The following is an 18,848-nucleotide window of genomic DNA, read 5'->3' on the forward strand; positions in this document are numbered from 1 at the left end:
CGTCAAACTTTTGGCAACAATGCTTTGCCAGTGCTGCCAGCATCAAGATAAAAATAGAACTTTTGACATTTATAAACATAAATGGGTGCTAGGACATATTATGCCAATTCAGTTAGAATATCACACGGAAAGAAAGATTGCACCTGGACTTTATCGCATCATTGCTAGCGAGCAAGCCAGGAAACAGTTGTAGCATTTGTTTATAACGCACACACCATCTAGCCTGTTCCGCTGGATACAAGCATGGATTTGATCCGAGGCAGCAAGTGTATTGGTTTTAAGGAGCGGAAGTGAAGTGTTTTGATTTTGGGTTATACGCGGTCCAAGCCAAAACGTTCCGCTTTGGCAGTGCTTCGGTGTGCGAAGGTGAAAGAAAAGACGCTCGCGGCGCTCAATGTGAACAAAGATGTGGCCACTAAAGTTAGATATGACCCGGGAAGAGTGTCGCGGTGTTCTCCGGCGGCTAGGTAAGCATGTGGGCGCCAAAATTGTTGCGGGCAAAGCATGGTTCCATGGCGTTCGTTTCTTCCTCCTCCCCCCAGAGCTTGAATCGTACGGCACAGTGATCAGCACATTTCGGGCGCAAGGATGCTTGAGCAAGGAGAAGATACGGATATTGGAGGACTTAAGGCGAATGTTCCACATTACCACCGATCGGCACAGAGCGGAAGCAAGACGCGTTGCAAACGACGAGCGCCTCGCAACGGTGGCGGAGATGTAAGCAAAAGCAAAATGCACACACACACACATACAGATGAAGCGGTAGGTCCATCTAACACTTCGGTTTCGTTTTCTTGTTTGCTTTCCTTCGCATTCTTCCACTGTGACCAGCATTTCGGGACCCAATAGCGGTCAAGACTGGCGCCGTGAAGGACACCGTACCTTTCCAGTGCTGCCCCGAACGGTACCCCACACGGCACTGACGTACATAGCAAACACCGTGTACGAGCAGCTCACACGGGCCAACACCAAGCTACCCCATCCCGCTGACACTTCCTGCGATCGGCTAAAGAAAGCGGAAGAAATGCTCAAATTTGAGCTGGTTAAAAAATCGTTGTCACTGTACGAAAACGGCTTTGTGCGAGATGCCGCCGTAGTTACTTCGGATCCGGTAAATCGATAAAATGCTGCCCTAGCATTTGACTCACTTCCACTAACATTATTTCTTTGTTTGTTCACTCATGGTGCAGCTGCAAGATATTATGTCGAAGAGTTATATTAACCGTGAAGAAAACCGCCCAGCCGCACCTAAACCTGTCGAAAATGCACCAGTGGAAGCTGAACCTGACGTTGCAGTGATACCGAATGGTGGTGGTGAGGTACCATCAGCACCCGCTGAGCCTGATCCCGAGCAGTCATCTTTGTGCGAAATACTGTTGAACCTGAGCAATCATCGGCCTGAAAACAGTGAAACTAAACCACTGGACAAATGCAACAAATCCGCTGACCGTTCGCCCCGAAAGAAGCCGCAAGCCAAGAAGCGTGCTTGGAAAGCGAAAATCGCCTACCCTCCTGCCAAACTGTCCAAGCAAGCGCTGCCTAAGAACGTAAAACAATCCACCAGAGTCAATAACATGCACAGTCCACACCTGATCCATTCGTACGCTGTACCTTTCGACGCTCACCAGGGCAACGCGACGAACGGTAACGCTGCTAGTGAACCGCCGCAGCTGCAACAGCACCTCACGTCCAACAATGTGCCACAGTCCGGTCAGCAAAATAATCACGGTACCACGATGGGACCGCCGGTAAAATCAAAGCAATTTGCCACACCGGCTCCCGGTGGCACCGCGCAATCAACGACGTACAGCCATCAGCAAGGAGTTTTGCCATCATCTAAAAAGGACATACAGTACAATCTGTCCAAGTTAAACCCAACCAGCAACCTACCGGCTAAAGGGAACGTAAACATTCCCTTAAAAGGAGCCGGGTTCTACGCGCACGGTAAATCACTGCCCCATCCTCTGCTGAACTATCAGAAGAAATCGCCGAGCAAAAACATTCTTATACCGACATCCACCGCCGCTGCCACATTGGCCAGTTTGGGCTTTCCTTCTCCGTTCCATCCACCGCTGATGGATCATTCAAGCAATTGGTTGGGTGTGAAAAATCGCGACAAAACGGTGAAGAATGTGAAAACCAATCCAACCACCAGTATGACGGCAACTGCTACAGCTGAAACGGCAACGGAACGATCGAATGCCACCGGTATCAAGCACGGGGGTAAACGGATGGAAGTTTCCACAGAACGTATTGAGCATAGTGCAGAGCAAAGCTCTCATGCAAAAACGGTCACATTTACAAGCCCCGCCGTGGTAGAATCGCCCATCACGAAAACCTTACCGACGACGCAAGAGAATGTTGCCGGATCCGCTGCACCGAAAAGTGGTAGCAAGGTGCTAGTACAGCCAATGCCACTGATACCAGCCAGTGGTGCTGCTCAAAGTACTACACTGACCTCAACCGTACAGAAAAACAATGTTTTCATCCTACCGAAATCAGCTGGCGTAACGGGGGTGCTCAATCTGGGGCAAAAGATCGCTATACCCAAAAGCATGGTAGATGCATCTTCGGCCGCATCAACTGTAGCAAGTCCTCCGAAAGTAATTGTACAAACCATGCCCGGCCCGTACAGCAGCACAACCTCGGCAATAGCGCCAATGCTAGAGACGGACGCTGAACGTAAGAATGTATCGCAATCTTCACGGGTGATGATGGGTGTAGATGAAAAAACAAACAACACCATCTCCAATGCCACCACCATGCGGACCGGTGAATCAACCGTCGATGTCCGGAATGAGGGGAAACTTCAGGCAGTGACGCAGGATTGTACAAATGCGCCACTAAAGCAACAATCACAAACACCTTCCTTTACTATTCCTTTCGATGGTGTATCTGGTCGAAAGATAAAAATTTCTACCAGCCAGCTAGTTCCATTCACAGGAACGTTGCATGCTTCCTCTATGGCAAAAGGTACAGGGTGCATAACGATTGGAGCGAAGAAAATTAAAATCGGTACAGACGATGAGCTTGCTTCGGAGTTAAATCGTTCAACTATTACAGAGAATCCTGGCATCCCGAAGGCAAATGATGCAATAGGTTCAAGCAATTCAAACGAACCGAAAACTACTAAACCACCGACGGATCGCATCGAAACGGAAACGGTAGCAACGGTACAGCATTTTGAGGAAGCAAAGGTCGAGGTACCCACGAAGGAAGATAATCAACGCACCAGCTCCAACAGGCAGGGCAGTACAAGCAGTGCTGACAACACACTGGCAGCAAGGTTTAGCGACACAAGCGCTTTATCACCAACACAAGATGCCATGGATACGTCGCAGGGTGAATATGAAATCGTTGCTACGGAACAGGATGATGACTCCTCCGCGACGGATTCGGCCGATGCAGAGGACGATCTGGATGATGAACCGAGTCAAATAGAGGAAACGGAAAGCATCGAGGAGGATAACTTCGAAGAGGACCACAACGTGGAGGTGGAAATGGGCACGGATGCTTACATCATCGAAGAAGAGCAAGTGAATTACGATTATCTGATAGAGGAAGTGCCCGAGGATGAACAATTCGTAGAGGAGGTGGAAGATGATGGACCAGTGGAATTTATCAGCGTTGGATATGGTGAGTATACAGGGTCAGGTGTCCCGGAATTTTCAGGCAACGGATTCAGTTCAATTGATCCTTTTTCTCTGCACATAGGCACAACGGGCGAGTTAGTGGCCGAACTAGAAAGCGGTACTTCTTCGCAGCAAATCATCGAGAAGCAGCACCGTTCTGCTAATGGTGTAGTGCGGGAAGAGATACCGCCCGAGATTGATTATGATCAACACACGGGTGGATTTGGTCCGGTCGGGAATGGCGATATGCAAGCGTTTGCCGTGGAGAATGACATTGTGTGTGATCTGCTTGTGATGGGCCCGGACGGTAAATATCATGCACGACCATACTCTTACAAACAGGTACTGGCCGAACGGATGGATTCTGCCTCGAAAGCAGCTAAACAAACACATCCAATAGTAAGATTAAGCTAGATGATAAGCTCGCAAGCATTGGCGGCAGCAATAGCACACACACACACACACAATACGTACACAGATAACAACCGATCTGGGACATGCAAGTACAAGTAGTAGTTTTTTGGGATTACTAATCTACATTACAGGCTCAAGATGTAGTGGAAACGAAGTTCGAAGCAAAGCTGCAATTGACTAACACACATGTGGTCTGATTAGGTTGTTACGCTATTTATTTTGGAGTGATCTATTTTTCTATACCCTTTTTCTTTTGGTTCTGTTTGTGCCGCACCCACACCCGGCACTGGAAACAATGAAATTGTTTCATTTTTATGTATCATATACGCAGCAGTACACGCAGTTCTTTGCAGGCGGGAAAATTGGATATTGATATAGCTATAAATTGCAACTAGAGCGCCAATATACTGTTAATTCGCCAGGACATTCTTTAAATTTAGCAAAACTTTCATTATCATTAGTACCACACTGTTAATACCTCAAACATTTTTCATTTATTTCAATCGTTTTATATTTTCTCGAAATCATCGCCGCACATCGTTTTGTGCACGTTGTGCGCAACCAACTTCAATTCAATCGGTTGACTGTACAACGATTGTATATAAACATATGGTCATCAACGATTGAAACTGTATAATGTCACATGATGCAAGGACGCTAGTTAATTGAATTTAAATGGTTAGCATGTGGTGCATTCAATTTTAAACCTTCGCGTAAGATATTACTGCCCTTGTAGGCAACTCCACAATATACCTGTATGTGTATGATGCACCCATCCATACACAATGTATACATTTTTCTGACGACGAGGTAAACACAATGGAAGTCGTATCAGAAGATGTTCAACAACTTACTACACTTAGGATAGCTATAAGCGATTGTATGATTAAGGATTTTAAAGTTAATTTTATATGCAAGCATACTCCCCCCCCCCCCCAGGCCCCTTCTCCCTAACCCGTTAACAATGTTGAACGAATGGTTCAACAATTGCACAGAAAACAGTCGGCTTCTTTTGGAGTTTAGTTAAGCAAGCAAACAGCAAACAATTTATTAGCGTAGTGTAATAGCGGATGGGTGACGCATTCGATCTGTTCAGGTTTAAACGTTATATCTTTATTTTTTAAGACATCAAACTTATAGCTGTTACAGTGAAAACATTTTTAATACATTTTGCTTTAATGAAACCCCCGCCCCTCCTCGTTTCTGCGACTGTACATTTACTATTGTGGCCCAATATGTTGTAAAAGTAAGGGAAACCGCAGAGGGCAACAGAGTGTAATCCTAATGTAACAGGTGGATATTAAGGTCGATTAGAGTTGACTTCTATAAAATGAAAATAAATTAAAAAAAAGTAATACGGTCTTTAATGAAATTGATTGTTCCTGATTGTTTCGAACGAAATGCTTCAAAAATTGTTATAGGGTAACTGTACCAGTATTCGGCAGTGTACCTGTTTTCGGCAGGGTAACTAAAAACGTGGGTAACTAAAAACTTACTTATTTTACTTAAAACGCAATACTTATTTTTTAAGTAGAGATATGCTCATTTGTTATTCATGTACGAAGTTTCACATCATTTCCTTGCATATTTTCAAAAATATCAAACAAAATGAGCCGTGTTCAACATTTTTCGGCAGATTTGCTGTCAGCCAATAGTTCGGCAGGTTTCATTATTAAGAGAACCAGAGCACTTAAACAATGAATGTGTGGTTTTTATGAAAGATTCTATGGTTGCAGATTTTATACTAGCTCGATTAGAATTTTAAAATCACTAAAAACAAGTAATTATTCACTTTAAATGCTGCCGAAACATTGGTACACGGTAAATGTTGATTTTTGAAAGATCAATGCTGTTGGCTCCTGCCGAAACTTGAAACAATAACACACTTTTGATTTTGCTGAATATTCATTTATAACTTGATCAGAACACTACAATGCGTATGTCGATACATAAAACGACATTTCTTGTATCAAATATCACTAATTTAACTATAAATAATCAAATAATTTGAGAGAAAAATAATATTTTGTGAGCCGGTCGGAGCCGTACTCTATAGCCATCAGCCAGTCTCATTCCTCCAATGCCTACTTTGATTGTAACTCACATCAAAGTGACTGTAAAAATTGCGAGCAAAATGCCCAAAATGCGCAACTTTAAATTAACAATTTAAGTACTTTTAAACACTAATTTTAGGAAAGTGAGAGTGTAAAATTGTTTTAAACATTTTTGTCTATCTATTTGCATTAATTAAAACATTTTCCGACCTGTATTCGCGTTGCCGAAAATAGGAGCACAGCCTGCCGAAAATAGGAACAAAACAGTGTTTGCATTTTCATGAATATCGCTAGAAAATGCATTTGAAACGGAAAATAAAAAATAGCACAACATAATGCGATAGTTTATCGTCCATAATAATGTCACATTCAAGAAAAATAATAAACATTGTAAGTGTACGAGCTGTTTTAGTGAAACTGCTGCACTAACCTGCCCAATACTAGTACATTTACCCTATTTATAATAACTGCATATTGTAAATTTTTAACGGCGCTCGATCATTACAAACGCATTTTGACCAATATTTCTATGTCCTTCCACCATAGTGCAGTTACGTGTGCTGAAAGCAGAGTGACCAGAAATACCGATTTATCTGTATTCCTACCAATTTTTGATATGCCTACCGATTCACAGGTGACCACCCTAAAACTACCGATTTTTCTTTTATAAATGATTTCAAACATACCGAAAACTACCGATACAAATTAAAATTCCTACCGAAAACTACCGATAAAATTTTGACGCTCCTACCGAAAACCGCCAAAAAAATCTGGCCACACTGGTTGAAAGTGAAACATCATCGATTTTTTACGTTTACAGCGTGTAGATTGAGGAGTCATAACGTGAATAAGCTATGTCTGTTTGCAGCACACTTCAAAGCGAGTTATGCAGCCTTTGAATAAGATTTGCTGTGAATGGTACACCGTCCGCTTGCCGTAAAATCTTCCTGATTAGAGCAATTGGGACACAGAAATCCGGAATCGATTAGGCAGTCATTAAATTATAGAAACAAGACTGAAAAGTAAGTAAAGAGCGTAGCTGCTACGGTTTAAATGCATTATTAAGCGATCATCAATACTTCACTCGCAGGTCTATCGCTTTTCTACGACTTGGTGGTAAGTATTCCGGCTTTTTTTATCATCCTACTCGCTGTCGAGTGGAGGGAAGCTGATTTATTTTGGGATACATATTTTTGGACCACTTCTGTTGCATCCCAGGACCATCTCGCGCCACCATGCGTCTGCTGCTTCCACTGGCGGTGTTGGCAATGCTCTGCCTAATGCCCCAGCACCTAACCGCACAAGGCATGGACAATCTGGAGGATAATGATTTTGCCGAATTCGAAGACTTTGACGATGATGAATTTGTAATGGGAGAAACAAACCAGGCTGGTCAGCAGTCTGCCGGGTCGGCTCCGGGAGCCGCTGACAGTCGTCAAGGAAGCGAACCGCCAGCCAAGGGCCAATCCAAGAGTGCGGCACAAGACAGTGAAGACTTCATGGAGATTGATGACGATCAGGTAGACGATGACGGTATCGTGGAAGATGAGGACAGCGAGTTTGAGCATTTCCAGGACGAGGAAGAGTTCGAGGGTTTCGCCAATACGATCGGTGACCAAGACGAGGTGCGACAGGGCGAACCGGTCGGCAAGCATGCGGAGCCGAAGCTGACCATTCCGAAGGTGCCGATACATTTCCGCACGCACTGGGACTCGTACTGGATGGAGATGCTGATGCTGGCCGGACTGATGGCTTACTTTGCTAACTATTTGGTCGGCAACAAGAAAAACTCGGCCATCGCCAACCAGTGGCTGTCGCTACACCGCAGCCTGCTGGAAGACAACTTTGCGCTGGTCGGTGACGATGGGAAGAAGGAAACGGAAGGGTCGACCTTTAGCTTTAACAAGGAAAGCGAAAGTGTCTACACGCTGTGGTGCAGTGGCCGCACCTGCTGCGAAGGTATGCTGGTCGAGCTGAAGATGATCAAGCGCCAGGATCTGGTGTCGCTGATCGCTGGCATCATGAAGCCGGTACAGGATCAACTGCATATCAAGGTCGAACTGTCGCCCGACTCGATGGACAACTTTGTGTTATGTGTGGCCAGCCGGAAGCAAGCCACCAAAATGTTCAAAGAGCTCAACGATTTGGTAAGTAGGCTCCATAGAATCCCGCTTGAGAGAGTACGCGCTCATTCGATAGTTGTAACACTTTCTTTTTTTCCCCGCAGAACAAATTCTGTTGTCTAGTCAGCAAGGCCGATGAGAAGTACAGTATTCCCGGGTTTGCTTTGTTATCGGAGATTGCCGAGGTGTCGGCCAGTATATTAGATGGTAGGGTAGTAGCAGCTTTAAATAAGTACTCGCACCTGATTGACTACATTCACCTGTCGGACCAGTACAGTGGTCCGATACAGCAAGAAGATCCGAACCAGTTGAAGCGTCCGGAGGTGAAGCGCATTTTGCACTGCGGGTTCAATGTTCCCGTGAAGGGAGATTTGGAAGAGATGAAGCCATTGCTAATACTCGTGTTTTACTTGATGGATCGTGTGCGCCGCTACAAGCTGTCCAAGGAGGTAAGTAAACGATCGAGACCGCACGCCGTCTTGATAGTGTGATAACCCATTTTTCGCACATTGCATTCCAATAGGCAAAGGCCAAGTCTGATAAGAACCGTGCTGCGGTGGAGGAAGAGTTTATGAAGAGCACCCATCAGGCTCGGGCCGAGGCGGCAGCACTGCGCCGCGAAGAGAAGCGTAAGGCCGAGAAGGAGAAAATCCTTGCCGAAGAGGACCCGGAAAAGCAGCGACGCTGGGAGAAAAAGGAGCAGAAACGTCAGCTCAAAAAGCAAGCCCCCAAGATGAAGCAGCTTTCGATTAAGGCACTTTAAATGTAAAGCCCTTCTTTCTCCAGTGAGATGCTGAAGTAGTGCCGTTTGGGGGTGGATGTTTTAAGCTTCATTTTTTTTTGTTGGTTTGTTACTCTTTGCTAGAGTCGGTAGAACAAATGCAGTTGGTAAATCAAATTCCATAAACTGTATAGACGAAAGACAGTTGACATCAACAGCGTCTTCAGAAATCAGGCCAAAAGTAGAGACTTGTGGTGGTAGAGCACGTAGAAATAAATAAACGAAAACACATGAAAAACTGTCAACACTGGGTATCGATTGGCATGTGAGTTAAGAGAAAACACACTGCTAAATACACCAAATTCCGGTTGTTCCAGCAAAATGTATATTTTCAATCTTTCTTTAAACTTCACTCACAACTATTCCGGGTACATCAGTTTTCAACGGTCACAAATAGTTTGAACATCACAATTATTACACGTGTACACGTTGCATTGTATTAAATATCGTTACCTTACTTGTAATATTGTGTGTATGTGTTTGTTACCTGTATTGTGCTCCCATAGACGCGGAAAACCCCAAAACCATCTCCTTCCTATTTTGTATCAGCAATCTCTACTACCTTCGTTCGAACTGAGTTTGAGCTTGATTCTTTAAAGTTAACCGTTAACAAACTGTGCAAGATACTGTATCGTATAATATATATATGTAGGTGGGCCAATATTATCATGCTATTTGTGCATCCTCACTCCCTTTTTTCACAGTCTCAAACCGTGCCGTTTGAGCCAAAGATGCATTCTATAGCAGGTTTTTTCTTTTGCTTTTTGTTCAGTCATATGTCGTATCTTGAATTCTAACTTGTTTGCTGCTGCTGCTGCTGCTGCTGCTATAGCTGCTATGCTCTATGAAACGGTGCAAGATTGTTCATTGAGTTTAAGTTTAACTTCTATCAAAAAACGATCAGTCATAAAACTAGCTACACAATGTACACACAGTACAACAATTTTGTGAATACTTTATACTACGACAGAGCCCGGGCCAAACAGTTGGCGACAATGGTCTGTTTTTTGTTGTTGTGCTTTTCTACCCTGATATGTCTAATCTTTGTCCCCAAGAGACCAAAAAAGGTCGCGCTACAGTAAAGAGTTGGACGGGAAGCAGTGAATGGTTCAAGAAGTCGAATTGTTACAATTTGTTTGTTAAATTTTAAGATTCTACTGCAGCCGGCTACTACTGCTAATCACTGTTGAAGTTATAGAAGAGTTCAGAGAAGCATGAAGAAAATAGAGCTTAATAGTTCTTAATGTTCTCCCCAGTTGTTTGTTTGTTTTGTAGATTTGATTGTTTCCTTTGCTGTGTACGCGCTCGTACCTTTATATCTGTGTGTATAGGCCATTCTGAATTATTTTAATTTTGTTATTTTACTTTGTTTAATCCACACGAGGACATGCTCTCCATCCTGAGTGTGATTGCGGCAATCAATATTGCGTTCGCTTCCCCCTTTTATGGTTAAAAACCATTTACTAGAACCGCTTCAACATCCAAACCACCACACCCCGGTTTAGGCTATATAACTTTTGCATAACGACGACCTACTATACGCACTGCGGTATCTGCTGTGCAGGAGATTATTTACTGCTTTTATCTCACATCCACATTTAAACAACTGCTTACTTACACATCCTTCACGATAAATTACATTCACATGCACATCTGTACGGAGGTATGCGGAATCAGAACTTTGAAACCATTCCGTTTTTCCGGTTCTAGTTTGTTTTGTTTGTCTGTTTGGCTTACTGCTGCTGTAACTTGTTGCTTCGCTAGTGAAGGTCAAACATGAACGGAAGTAACAACATGTAAGTATAATAATATGGCTGTATGATTACATTAGATCTCTTGCATTGGGGGTTGTCCCTCTTAACTGGTTCTCACTGTACGCTTTCATCTGTGTTTTCTTTTCCTTTTATTTGAATAAAGTGGCTATAGCCAACATATTTCTTCACACTTATCGATACCATCTATTTGTACATAAATATTGGCGGAACGCGTAGATAAGGTTCTGCGATAAGAGAGAAACAGTTTGTTTTGCTGTGTAAGAAAAGGTGGTTTCATTGATGAACCGATGTGATTATCGCTATCGTATTGTATCATTTGCCGACGATTGTCACTTTGCCACTGAGATTGTGCCGTTTCATGTTGCTGCATTTGGCCGTTATTTTAAGAGAATTGTTTACACACGACTTATGAGAAATGTAATGATTTTGGTCAGAATATGTTTTCACTTATGAACATAAAATGTGCGTACCCTAAAGAACGCAGTGGTTCTTTTTCGCAAACATCAGCAGTCCAGCTTACTGATAAATTACGACGGAGAGGTCAGAATTGCATAAAATCTAAACTACGTGTCGATCAAACCTTCACCTTTAGTCATGTTTCCCTTGTTTTAGAAAAAAAGAATAATTTTTCAGCACCAAACAAATTGAAATCTAATAAACGATAGTATCACAGTAATAAAACTTTAGCTTTGTAAATAGATTAAGAATAAAGTTCACTTGCCTTTTTGCCCGGAGAGAATGTTTAAACCATAAAACGTAACTTTCGACACGAAAACACAGCTTTAGCTGAGCTGGACTAGGTTCACTGAGAATCGTTAAAATCCACACAAATCCAATCCATTTTAAAACTCCAGCTCCATTTACGTACTTTTCTTCGACGGGGAACTGTGTGTACTGGTGTTTTCCTGTTCCAGCAGCTTTTTGTTCAATCCCACCACCACCTTACAGAACTGATTGTCTGCAATGTCGACGAAATCGGCCAAAAACACGTTCGTGCGAGGCTTCTCCTCGCCGGCGAAGGTGCCCGGTATCTGGCCCTTGATCCACTCCATCAACTGTCGGTCCACCGCTTTGGCGCAGGTGGTACGCAACGAGGACATGAAACGAGGCACTATGTAGCGCACCGTAGGCGTCAGGACACACTGCGACACGTATCCCGTATCGGGGCGACGCTGGGCGAGCGATTCGTCCAGATACTGCTGCAGCTTCTTCACGTTGATCTCATTCGGCCAGGGCGTCGGCCAGTCCTGGCTCAGCCAAAATCGCTCATTTACGCACGCATCGCTGCGGTACACAATCAGCACCTGCTTCCCATTCCCGGTGGCCGACTCCAGGGTGCAATCCTTCAGCTCGTTAACGTTGCGGGAAAATATCTTCCTGTCAAAGATGCGGTTCAGCTCTGCCGACAGCACGCAGTGGTCGGTCGGATTGAACGAATAGAAATGCTGACAATCCAGCACAACGAACTCTTTTGGGTGCGTGCGAAGAAACTCTTTCAGCTGGTCGAGCGGTTCCGTAATCTCTTCGCAGAACAGTCCGTGCACAAAGTAAAACTTGTTCTCCGGTCGCTTCATGCAAATGCGCAAATCAAAGTACCTGCATAAATAGAGCCACAAATGGTGAGGAGGTGGTGTGTGCTTATGGGGCAGCGTGTCCCCATCGGGGTGTCGCCATGACCTACCTTACTCCACACTTTAGCTGCTCCAGGATGGTGTAACGTTGCGTTACGGCCCACCGCCGTACGACGCAGGGGATGAATTTGTTGAGCGTCCCTACGATTGGATCAGCATCCGGTGCGACCGGTGCCTTGTTTTTAATACCGTACGACATCGTGTCATGCGATCCGGGTATGGCCAAGTGTATTAAAGGCAGAGCCTTTAATTCGGCCGGTAGTCTGCCCATCCAGTTTTCCAAATCATCCGTAAAATCGATCATTGCTTCGAAGTGTTGTCAGGAGCGATCAAGCTTACAGAAAAAATATTCCACAAGCACGATGTGTGTAAGTCCTGTAATAGAAAAAATGCAAAATAAAATTAATCAATAAATAAAATACAATATTGGAAAAGAGCGATTTTTATTTATAAATTAAATGTACACACAGTTCCTATTCAAATCAGTCTCAACTTGAATTACCGCAAGGGTATCGTATGCGCGTATCTTATCAAAACCAAGTTATTATGGTGTAATGCATCACGCTCTAATGTGCGCCGAATTGGCCATAACAAGCTGAGATTTGTTACCTCACTGACAACATGCTCACGGATTCACTCATTAAAAATGGATTAGTGTCTTCTTTTGCAGGGAGCAATCCTGTTCAACGGAGTAATGGAAGATGATGGTCGGGTTACTTAATTTATTGTCTTACCATTCTTGTTAACTGTACTCCCCGAGCCCATTTCCATGACCTTTAGCGGAGTAACAGCACAAAACCAAATATTACCTAATTGAATTCGTTTGTACATTATCTAAAGTTTTTACATTAGCATAATAATGTGTTTTTTGTCTTGGTCAGAATTGGTATTATTATAAAAGAGTTTGACAGAATAGTGAAACATTTTACATGCACTAGAAACCAAGAATGTGCAAACAAATCTTGCCACATTAACACGCAATTCCCATCATATATCTGCTGCGGCACCAGGATATATTTTTTCTCGTTATTCTCTATGAACAAAAAAATCCACATCATGTCCCCGGTATTATCAACATTATCAACAGAAAAAGCATATAGGAGAGAGCATGGGAGATTGTTCTACCATGTACGAATTCCCGAACATGTGCAGCAATGGTTGCAAATCAGCAGTACCTTCAGTTTTTTAGTTCAAATCGAAAGCCGGCACCAACACACCCGGGAAGGCAAGCAAGCAATCCGTGCATTTTGTTCAGCAAAACTTATAATTAGGCTGGCGCGCATGTTTTCACAACGGCCCAACAAGTACACCGACCAACGCTGCAGCACGGTGTCCCGCCATCCTTTTCCCTACCATCATCGGCACGACTGCGGTACTAAAAATACGCGAATTCGCTGGAAAAAAGCATTCAAAAACAATGCCCCTTTCGATGTTCGACGGGAACGCCTTCGAAGGTCGGATGGATTGTGCGGATACGGACGACGCGAATGCGACGGATACGGAGCGATTAAGAAGCTAAATTGGATCCGTTACGCTCTTCATTTCCTGCCGGCACTTTAAAATGGCACAGATGGGATATTCTAATTAACTTGTGCCAGTCAGCCAGCCAGCAAAGGGACGTAAGCAAAACAAAACCACTGCGCGCGCGCGCCACCTCCTTCGCTCCTTCGCGGTTAGAGGACTCCAGGACTAGGACCAGTCTTGTAGAGCACGTTTGTGGCGTTACAACGTGGCAACGGGATAAGTACAATTCGACTGAAAGAAATAATAGCATTAGAAGGGATGGAAATGTTGCCATCGCCATACCTTTTATGACACTAAAGTCATTGAAGAAAGTTCTAAAAATGGAGTTTCTAAACATTACCATGATCTTAGATTTCGATAAAAATAAAAATTGGATGCTTAGAGGTAGAAAGCAAAACGGTCACGGCGGATCCAAAAAGATCTCGTTTCATGGTTTTTTGAATGTTTAAGAAGGCTTAATCGCCATACACACACAATCAGGGTATAAGCATAATATTTTGATTCGATTGAACGGCATCGATGAATAGTTAAAGATGTAATCGTAATTGAATAGGGGTACCTTCCGCTGAATTGTTTACCCGGTATGATTGATTTCAATCAGGTTTGCAAAATGATCGATAAAATCACCCCAGAGTTGAGCAGAAACAAGGATTCTTTGGTGCTTGTTGTTTGCTGCTGTTTTATTTGTGTTTCGCACGGCGCATGTAACTTTCCATCTCGTATTTATAATAACGGTGTATACATGCAAACGAATAAACATATCGGTGGCAGACATTTTGTTCGAATAATATTTTTCCAATAAACAATTTGTAAGGAAGGTGAAAACAATTCAAAATATAAAGTTGTGATGTATGTTAAAAGAAACTAAAACAATCTGTACGATGGTAAGAATGCGAGATGGGTTTCAACCCATTAGAAGGATTTTTCACAAATAACATTAACGGATACATTTCTCAATAACATTAAATAATAATAATCACAAAAAAATATTTTAAAACAAAATTATTTGGTAGAAACGAGTTTATCATATTACTCTAAAGCAGCGATGTCCAACTCATTAGACCACGCGGGCCAAAGTGTTGCATAAAATGATAAAGTGAGCCACAAACGAGCATCTATAGGGTTTACAAAAAATAGTTCCTTCGCAGTTCGTATCATTTCAATCTAGGATAATAGTTTCATTACTACAGTAAAAATAATTTATGAGTAGTAATTTACTGTACAGATAGAACGACATCTCCGCGTAGGACGAGGTAGGAGAAGAAGTGAGTTTTTTTAACTGAATTTTTTCGATAATGACGAGTTGGGAATTACAAACACATGATTACAGGGTTTCCCACGATTTATTGGTCAGTTCCCATGATTTTTTGGTGAATTCCCACGAATTTTTGGTCGTATCCCATGGATTTTTAGTTCGTTCCCATAATTTATTGGTATTTTCCGAATGGATATCAATACAATTGGACCAAAAAAATCTGGGAAACGGCCAAAAAATCGTGGGAACGCACTAAAAAAATATGGGAACCAACCAATAAATCGTGGGAAACCCTGTAAATATAAGAAATGTATAAGAAACAAGTTTGTTTCTGATATCAATTAAAGCATACATTTTTATGAAACGGCATTTTCCATGATTCTTTGTCTTACATGAACTTGATTTAAATCACAAAATGGAAAAAAAATCACACGCACCACTGATATTTTCATTTTTGAAATCATAGCTTTAGAGCGCAGTTCATGTAATGCACGCAATTTTCGTATACTTAATCATATGATTATTGATAGCTTCACAGAGGTTTTCAGGGCTTCTCATAGTTTTAGGACACTACCTTGATACTTTTTTACAGGAAATGATCTTTCTGTGATGGGAAGTGGACAGTACGATGCCGTTTTTTTCTAGTAGGAATCGTATTAGATTACATTTCCAAAGTGCATCTCAAAAAAGGTTTCCGTAGAGCTCATTTTCCGTCACATCCTCAATCGTTACAGTACGAAAGAGTCATGAAAATGTTCCAAAATTATGTAAATCTCCTAAAAATCCTGTACTAATCAAAGCACATAGAAATAGAAATGCTAAATATATTTTGGGTCAAGAGATCGTGGCCCGCAAGTTTGACATCTCTGCTCAGAAGTTTAAATTCTAGTTGGAAAACTTGTCACTATACTACAATTCGTCCTATTATGTATTATTACAGGTGTAGTTAACAAAGAACAGTATAATGTTAAATACTACTCTGTTAATTGTACGACCGTACATTTAAATAATTTAGAGAAAGATAGGAATAATTAGAAATTAGAAAATCGACAATGGGATTTTTTGAAAATTCTGGTCACCACTCAATGCATGTTGACCTCTTGCTTCTTGAGGATATAATTAACTTCCTACTAATTTGTACTACGGACATCTTTACACACAGCAGAAGGGAGGCGCTTCGCCCCAGCAAGTTTTATGCTTATCAAAGAAACACCACTGAAAAAAGGAATCGATTTACTGAAACATGGAAGACACAGCATGGGACTTCGCCATTAAACGCACAGTTTCCTGATCCACAACGGTGAGCTAATCAAATGAAACCGGCAGCTTGAAGTGATATAAATTACGCGTGTTAAATGTATGAAAAACTAAAAGCAACAATCCTATCAATGCTATCTAAAATGACACCAGTTACAACGAAGAATATAGAAAAATCTACTAGAAAAGTATTCTCCATTATCACATACTTTTTAGCACACACTTCTCTCACAGTAAATGTAGAGAATCAAAATCAATTAAAACCACGAAACAAGATGCGGCGAGAAATGATTAAAAACTCAAGTCAATAAACGAAAAACAAATTAGTAAAGAAAGGACGATGACTACAATTCCACCCACCCCTGGCCCTGCACACACGACCGGCACCCACCTCAGTTCTCTGTCTGCCCTGCGACGGATTCACGGTGGATGATAATTGAATTTCCTGCCAACGACAATTAACGACCGACGCACGGATGCGTACACTCCGCACTCCGATGTTATCGACTGGTGAAATGTGGTTAACGTTGTCGGCGGCACACGAAACGCATCTGCCACAAATGCGTGTTCCCGCGCCCAACTAGCAAACGCACCCACACCCCCCGTGTGCTTTACCGTGCAAAACAACAAAAAACGTAAAAGAAAATAAACTCGATATCTAAAACCGTCACACTGCGCGCGGTACACGGTGGCTAAATTGAGGAGCTATTGCGGGAATGGGGTGCGCTATTGCAGCTTTATATCATTACGAAAGCTTTACGAAGCTGGCGGCGTGTGTTTCGGTTTTTGCAAACATTTCTTTGTTCCTTTTGCTGCTGCATTACTCTGCTCTGCCCCAGGGCAACCCCTCTGGTCACCACAACTGTGTGCGGTTGTGCGGGGTCGTGTCTGCGGACGAATTCGGTTGTACAATCAATATACGCACCAATCAATGGCAAATACGCGTGCTGCTGCATGTGCTCTTTTCGACCCATGATGTGTTGCGTACTCATCAGTTATACTTGCGCTGCTGAATGATAACCTTGTTTTGGCACATTGATTGTTGTTTCCAATTTCATGCGGACCCCGAATGTAGCGCAAGGATGTAACACGGTTATTTCAAGCGTCTTGGTAAATCCGGCCGCATCCTTGAACAAATTCCTCGTAACACCGCGTGTAGCGAAATGCATTATACACAGCATTATAACACGATGAAACTGAACAATACACAAAGAATAACAGCTTACAAATAACAGAATACGAAGGCAAGAACAACCTTCTCTCGCCTCAACAATCCTAAAGCCTTGCTGCGAGATAAAACACGTCACTTGGATGGTAGACGAATTGTGCAAAATGTGCGTGTGTCCTTCCTTTCCGCTTCGCACATGCTTTCACCCAAGTCACGCGCTTTGCCCGCATGCTTTGATCTTTCGCCAGGCTAAGCACACTCACAGCACAGGATGTTTTTCCAACATGTATGTCCTCGGGGGGAGGCTGTGGAGATTAAAGCCGGAATCAACTTTTCAAAGGCAGTCCCTGAACTGAAGTTGACCAATTTGCTAATTCACATACACAGAAGATTGGTAATATATGTTTTTTTCCTTCTCGCGTAAAGTATTGCCTCCCGATACGAGGGATGGAGAATTGCAAACATCCGTTCGTAAACAAAGCTTTTGCAAGCTGAAAGCAACTTACCTTTTTGTTCCGTTTGCACGCGACGCCGTACTACGCTGGTTTTCCTTGTCTCTCGGAAAGGATATGTCGTCGGCAGGAGTGGTAGGCGATTTCACCGGAGATGGAAGATAATGGATGTAGTCAAGGTGATGATTTGCAATCCCTGTTCACGTTTCTTTTCGCAACTGTACATCACGTATCCTGCACAATGGATACGTTTGCTTGATTCACACTACTGGCACCGTGCAACACATCTTCTGGTAGCCTTTTTTTGTTTCTTTTTGCACAAAGATAACAGGTTCTACGGTTGATTTGCACGTCAATTTGCTTTATTTGCACGATGAAACACAATGAACAATTAAGCCACTTTTGTTAAATCACTTGCTTTTTTTGTGCACAAGAGTACGCAATCATTTCAGCTTGGGTGAAGGAAACACAAACCCGATATTTTTTGCCAGATTTTTACCCGTTCCTCCAATCAGCACGTCCAGTTTGAGAAGACTCGGTTGCAAGACTCGAGCTTTGCTAGGATTGACGAGGATTTCGCGAAATGCTATTTTTCAAAAGCTTGTTTATTGTGACACATGACAGATTGTCGGAAGGTCGGAACATGTGACCACACGCAGCAAAAAAGTGTGTGACGGTGCGTATCTTCAAAGGATGGATATGTTATTTTTCCAGTCAATGAATGTTTATCATTAAAAATTAATAATTGAACCCAATCAACAGAGATTAAGGTTATACGATTG

General features: G+C 42.7%; 3 protein-coding genes across 5 annotated transcripts; 2 read left to right on the forward strand and 1 right to left on the reverse strand.

Moving 5' to 3' along the window:
- The first annotated feature begins 42 nt into the window (after positions 1-42).
- LOC120956439 (BRCA2-interacting transcriptional repressor EMSY) lies at positions 43-5,418 on the forward strand. Its single transcript, XM_040377907.2, has 5 exons — positions 43-467; positions 543-717; positions 832-1,111; positions 1,191-3,636; positions 3,715-5,418. The coding sequence occupies exons 1-5, from the start codon at positions 407-409 to the stop codon at positions 4,044-4,046; spliced, it is 3,294 nt and encodes a 1,097-aa protein (XP_040233841.2). The 5' UTR covers positions 43-406; the 3' UTR covers positions 4,047-5,418.
- Positions 5,419-6,973: 1,555 nt separating this feature from the next.
- LOC120956441 (PAT complex subunit CCDC47) lies at positions 6,974-9,249 on the forward strand. 2 transcript variants are annotated; one of them, XM_040377909.2, is made up of 5 exons: positions 6,974-7,122; positions 7,191-7,216; positions 7,319-8,247; positions 8,328-8,672; positions 8,747-9,249. In XM_040377909.2, exons 3-5 carry the CDS (start codon positions 7,336-7,338, stop codon positions 8,984-8,986), a joined length of 1,497 nt encoding a protein of 498 aa, XP_040233843.2. In that variant the 5' UTR covers positions 6,974-7,122; positions 7,191-7,216; positions 7,319-7,335; the 3' UTR covers positions 8,987-9,249. The 2 variants fall into 2 exon arrangements, with proteins under 2 accessions (XP_040233843.2, XP_049464363.1); XM_049608406.1 differs by having other exon boundaries at positions 7,109-7,216.
- Positions 9,250-9,306: 57 nt separating this feature from the next.
- Positions 9,307-18,634, reverse strand: LOC120956442 (PI-PLC X domain-containing protein 3). 2 transcript variants are annotated; one of them, XM_040377910.2, is made up of 3 exons: positions 18,121-18,634; positions 12,461-12,785; positions 9,307-12,375 (listed from the first exon to the last, which is right to left on the reverse strand). In XM_040377910.2, exons 2-3 carry the CDS (start codon positions 12,712-12,714, stop codon positions 11,640-11,642), a joined length of 990 nt encoding a protein of 329 aa, XP_040233844.1. In that variant the 5' UTR covers positions 12,715-12,785; positions 18,121-18,634; the 3' UTR covers positions 9,307-11,639. The 2 variants fall into 2 exon arrangements, with proteins under 2 accessions (XP_040233844.1, XP_040233845.1); XM_040377911.2 differs by lacking the exon at positions 18,121-18,634 and adding an exon at positions 16,838-16,999.
- Positions 18,635-18,848: the final 214 nt, after the last annotated feature.

This window comes from Anopheles coluzzii, chromosome 3 (genome assembly GCF_943734685.1).
Source record: "Anopheles coluzzii chromosome 3, AcolN3, whole genome shotgun sequence".
Taxonomy (NCBI): domain Eukaryota; kingdom Metazoa; phylum Arthropoda; class Insecta; order Diptera; family Culicidae; genus Anopheles; species Anopheles coluzzii.

What these genes read in the sequence shown, in the direction of transcription:
- LOC120956439 (XM_040377907.2), top strand. Translation starts at nt 407, where the DNA reads ATGTGGCCACTAAAGTTAGATATGACCCGGGAAGAGTGTCGCGGTGTT. An exon ending in CGGTGTTCTCCGGCGGCTAG is followed by an intron (nt 468 to 542) that starts GTAAGCATGTGG and finishes TCCTCCCCCCAG; the next exon opens with AGCTTGAATCGTACGGCACA. An exon ending in ATTTATCAGCGTTGGATATG is followed by an intron (nt 3,637 to 3,714) that starts GTGAGTATACAG and finishes CTCTGCACATAG; the next exon opens with GCACAACGGGCGAGTTAGTG.
- LOC120956441 (XM_040377909.2), top strand. Translation starts at nt 7,336, where the DNA reads ATGCGTCTGCTGCTTCCACTGGCGGTGTTGGCAATGCTCTGCCTAATG. An exon ending in TCAAAGAGCTCAACGATTTG is followed by an intron (nt 8,248 to 8,327) that starts GTAAGTAGGCTC and finishes TTTTCCCCGCAG; the next exon opens with AACAAATTCTGTTGTCTAGT. An exon ending in GCTACAAGCTGTCCAAGGAG is followed by an intron (nt 8,673 to 8,746) that starts GTAAGTAAACGA and finishes GCATTCCAATAG; the next exon opens with GCAAAGGCCAAGTCTGATAA.
- LOC120956442 (XM_040377910.2), bottom strand. Translation starts at nt 12,714, where the DNA reads ATGATCGATTTTACGGATGATTTGGAAAACTGGATGGGCAGACTACCG. An exon ending in CAGCTAAAGTGTGGAGTAAG is followed by an intron (nt 12,376 to 12,460) that starts GTAGGTCATGGC and finishes CTATTTATGCAG; the next exon opens with GTACTTTGATTTGCGCATTT.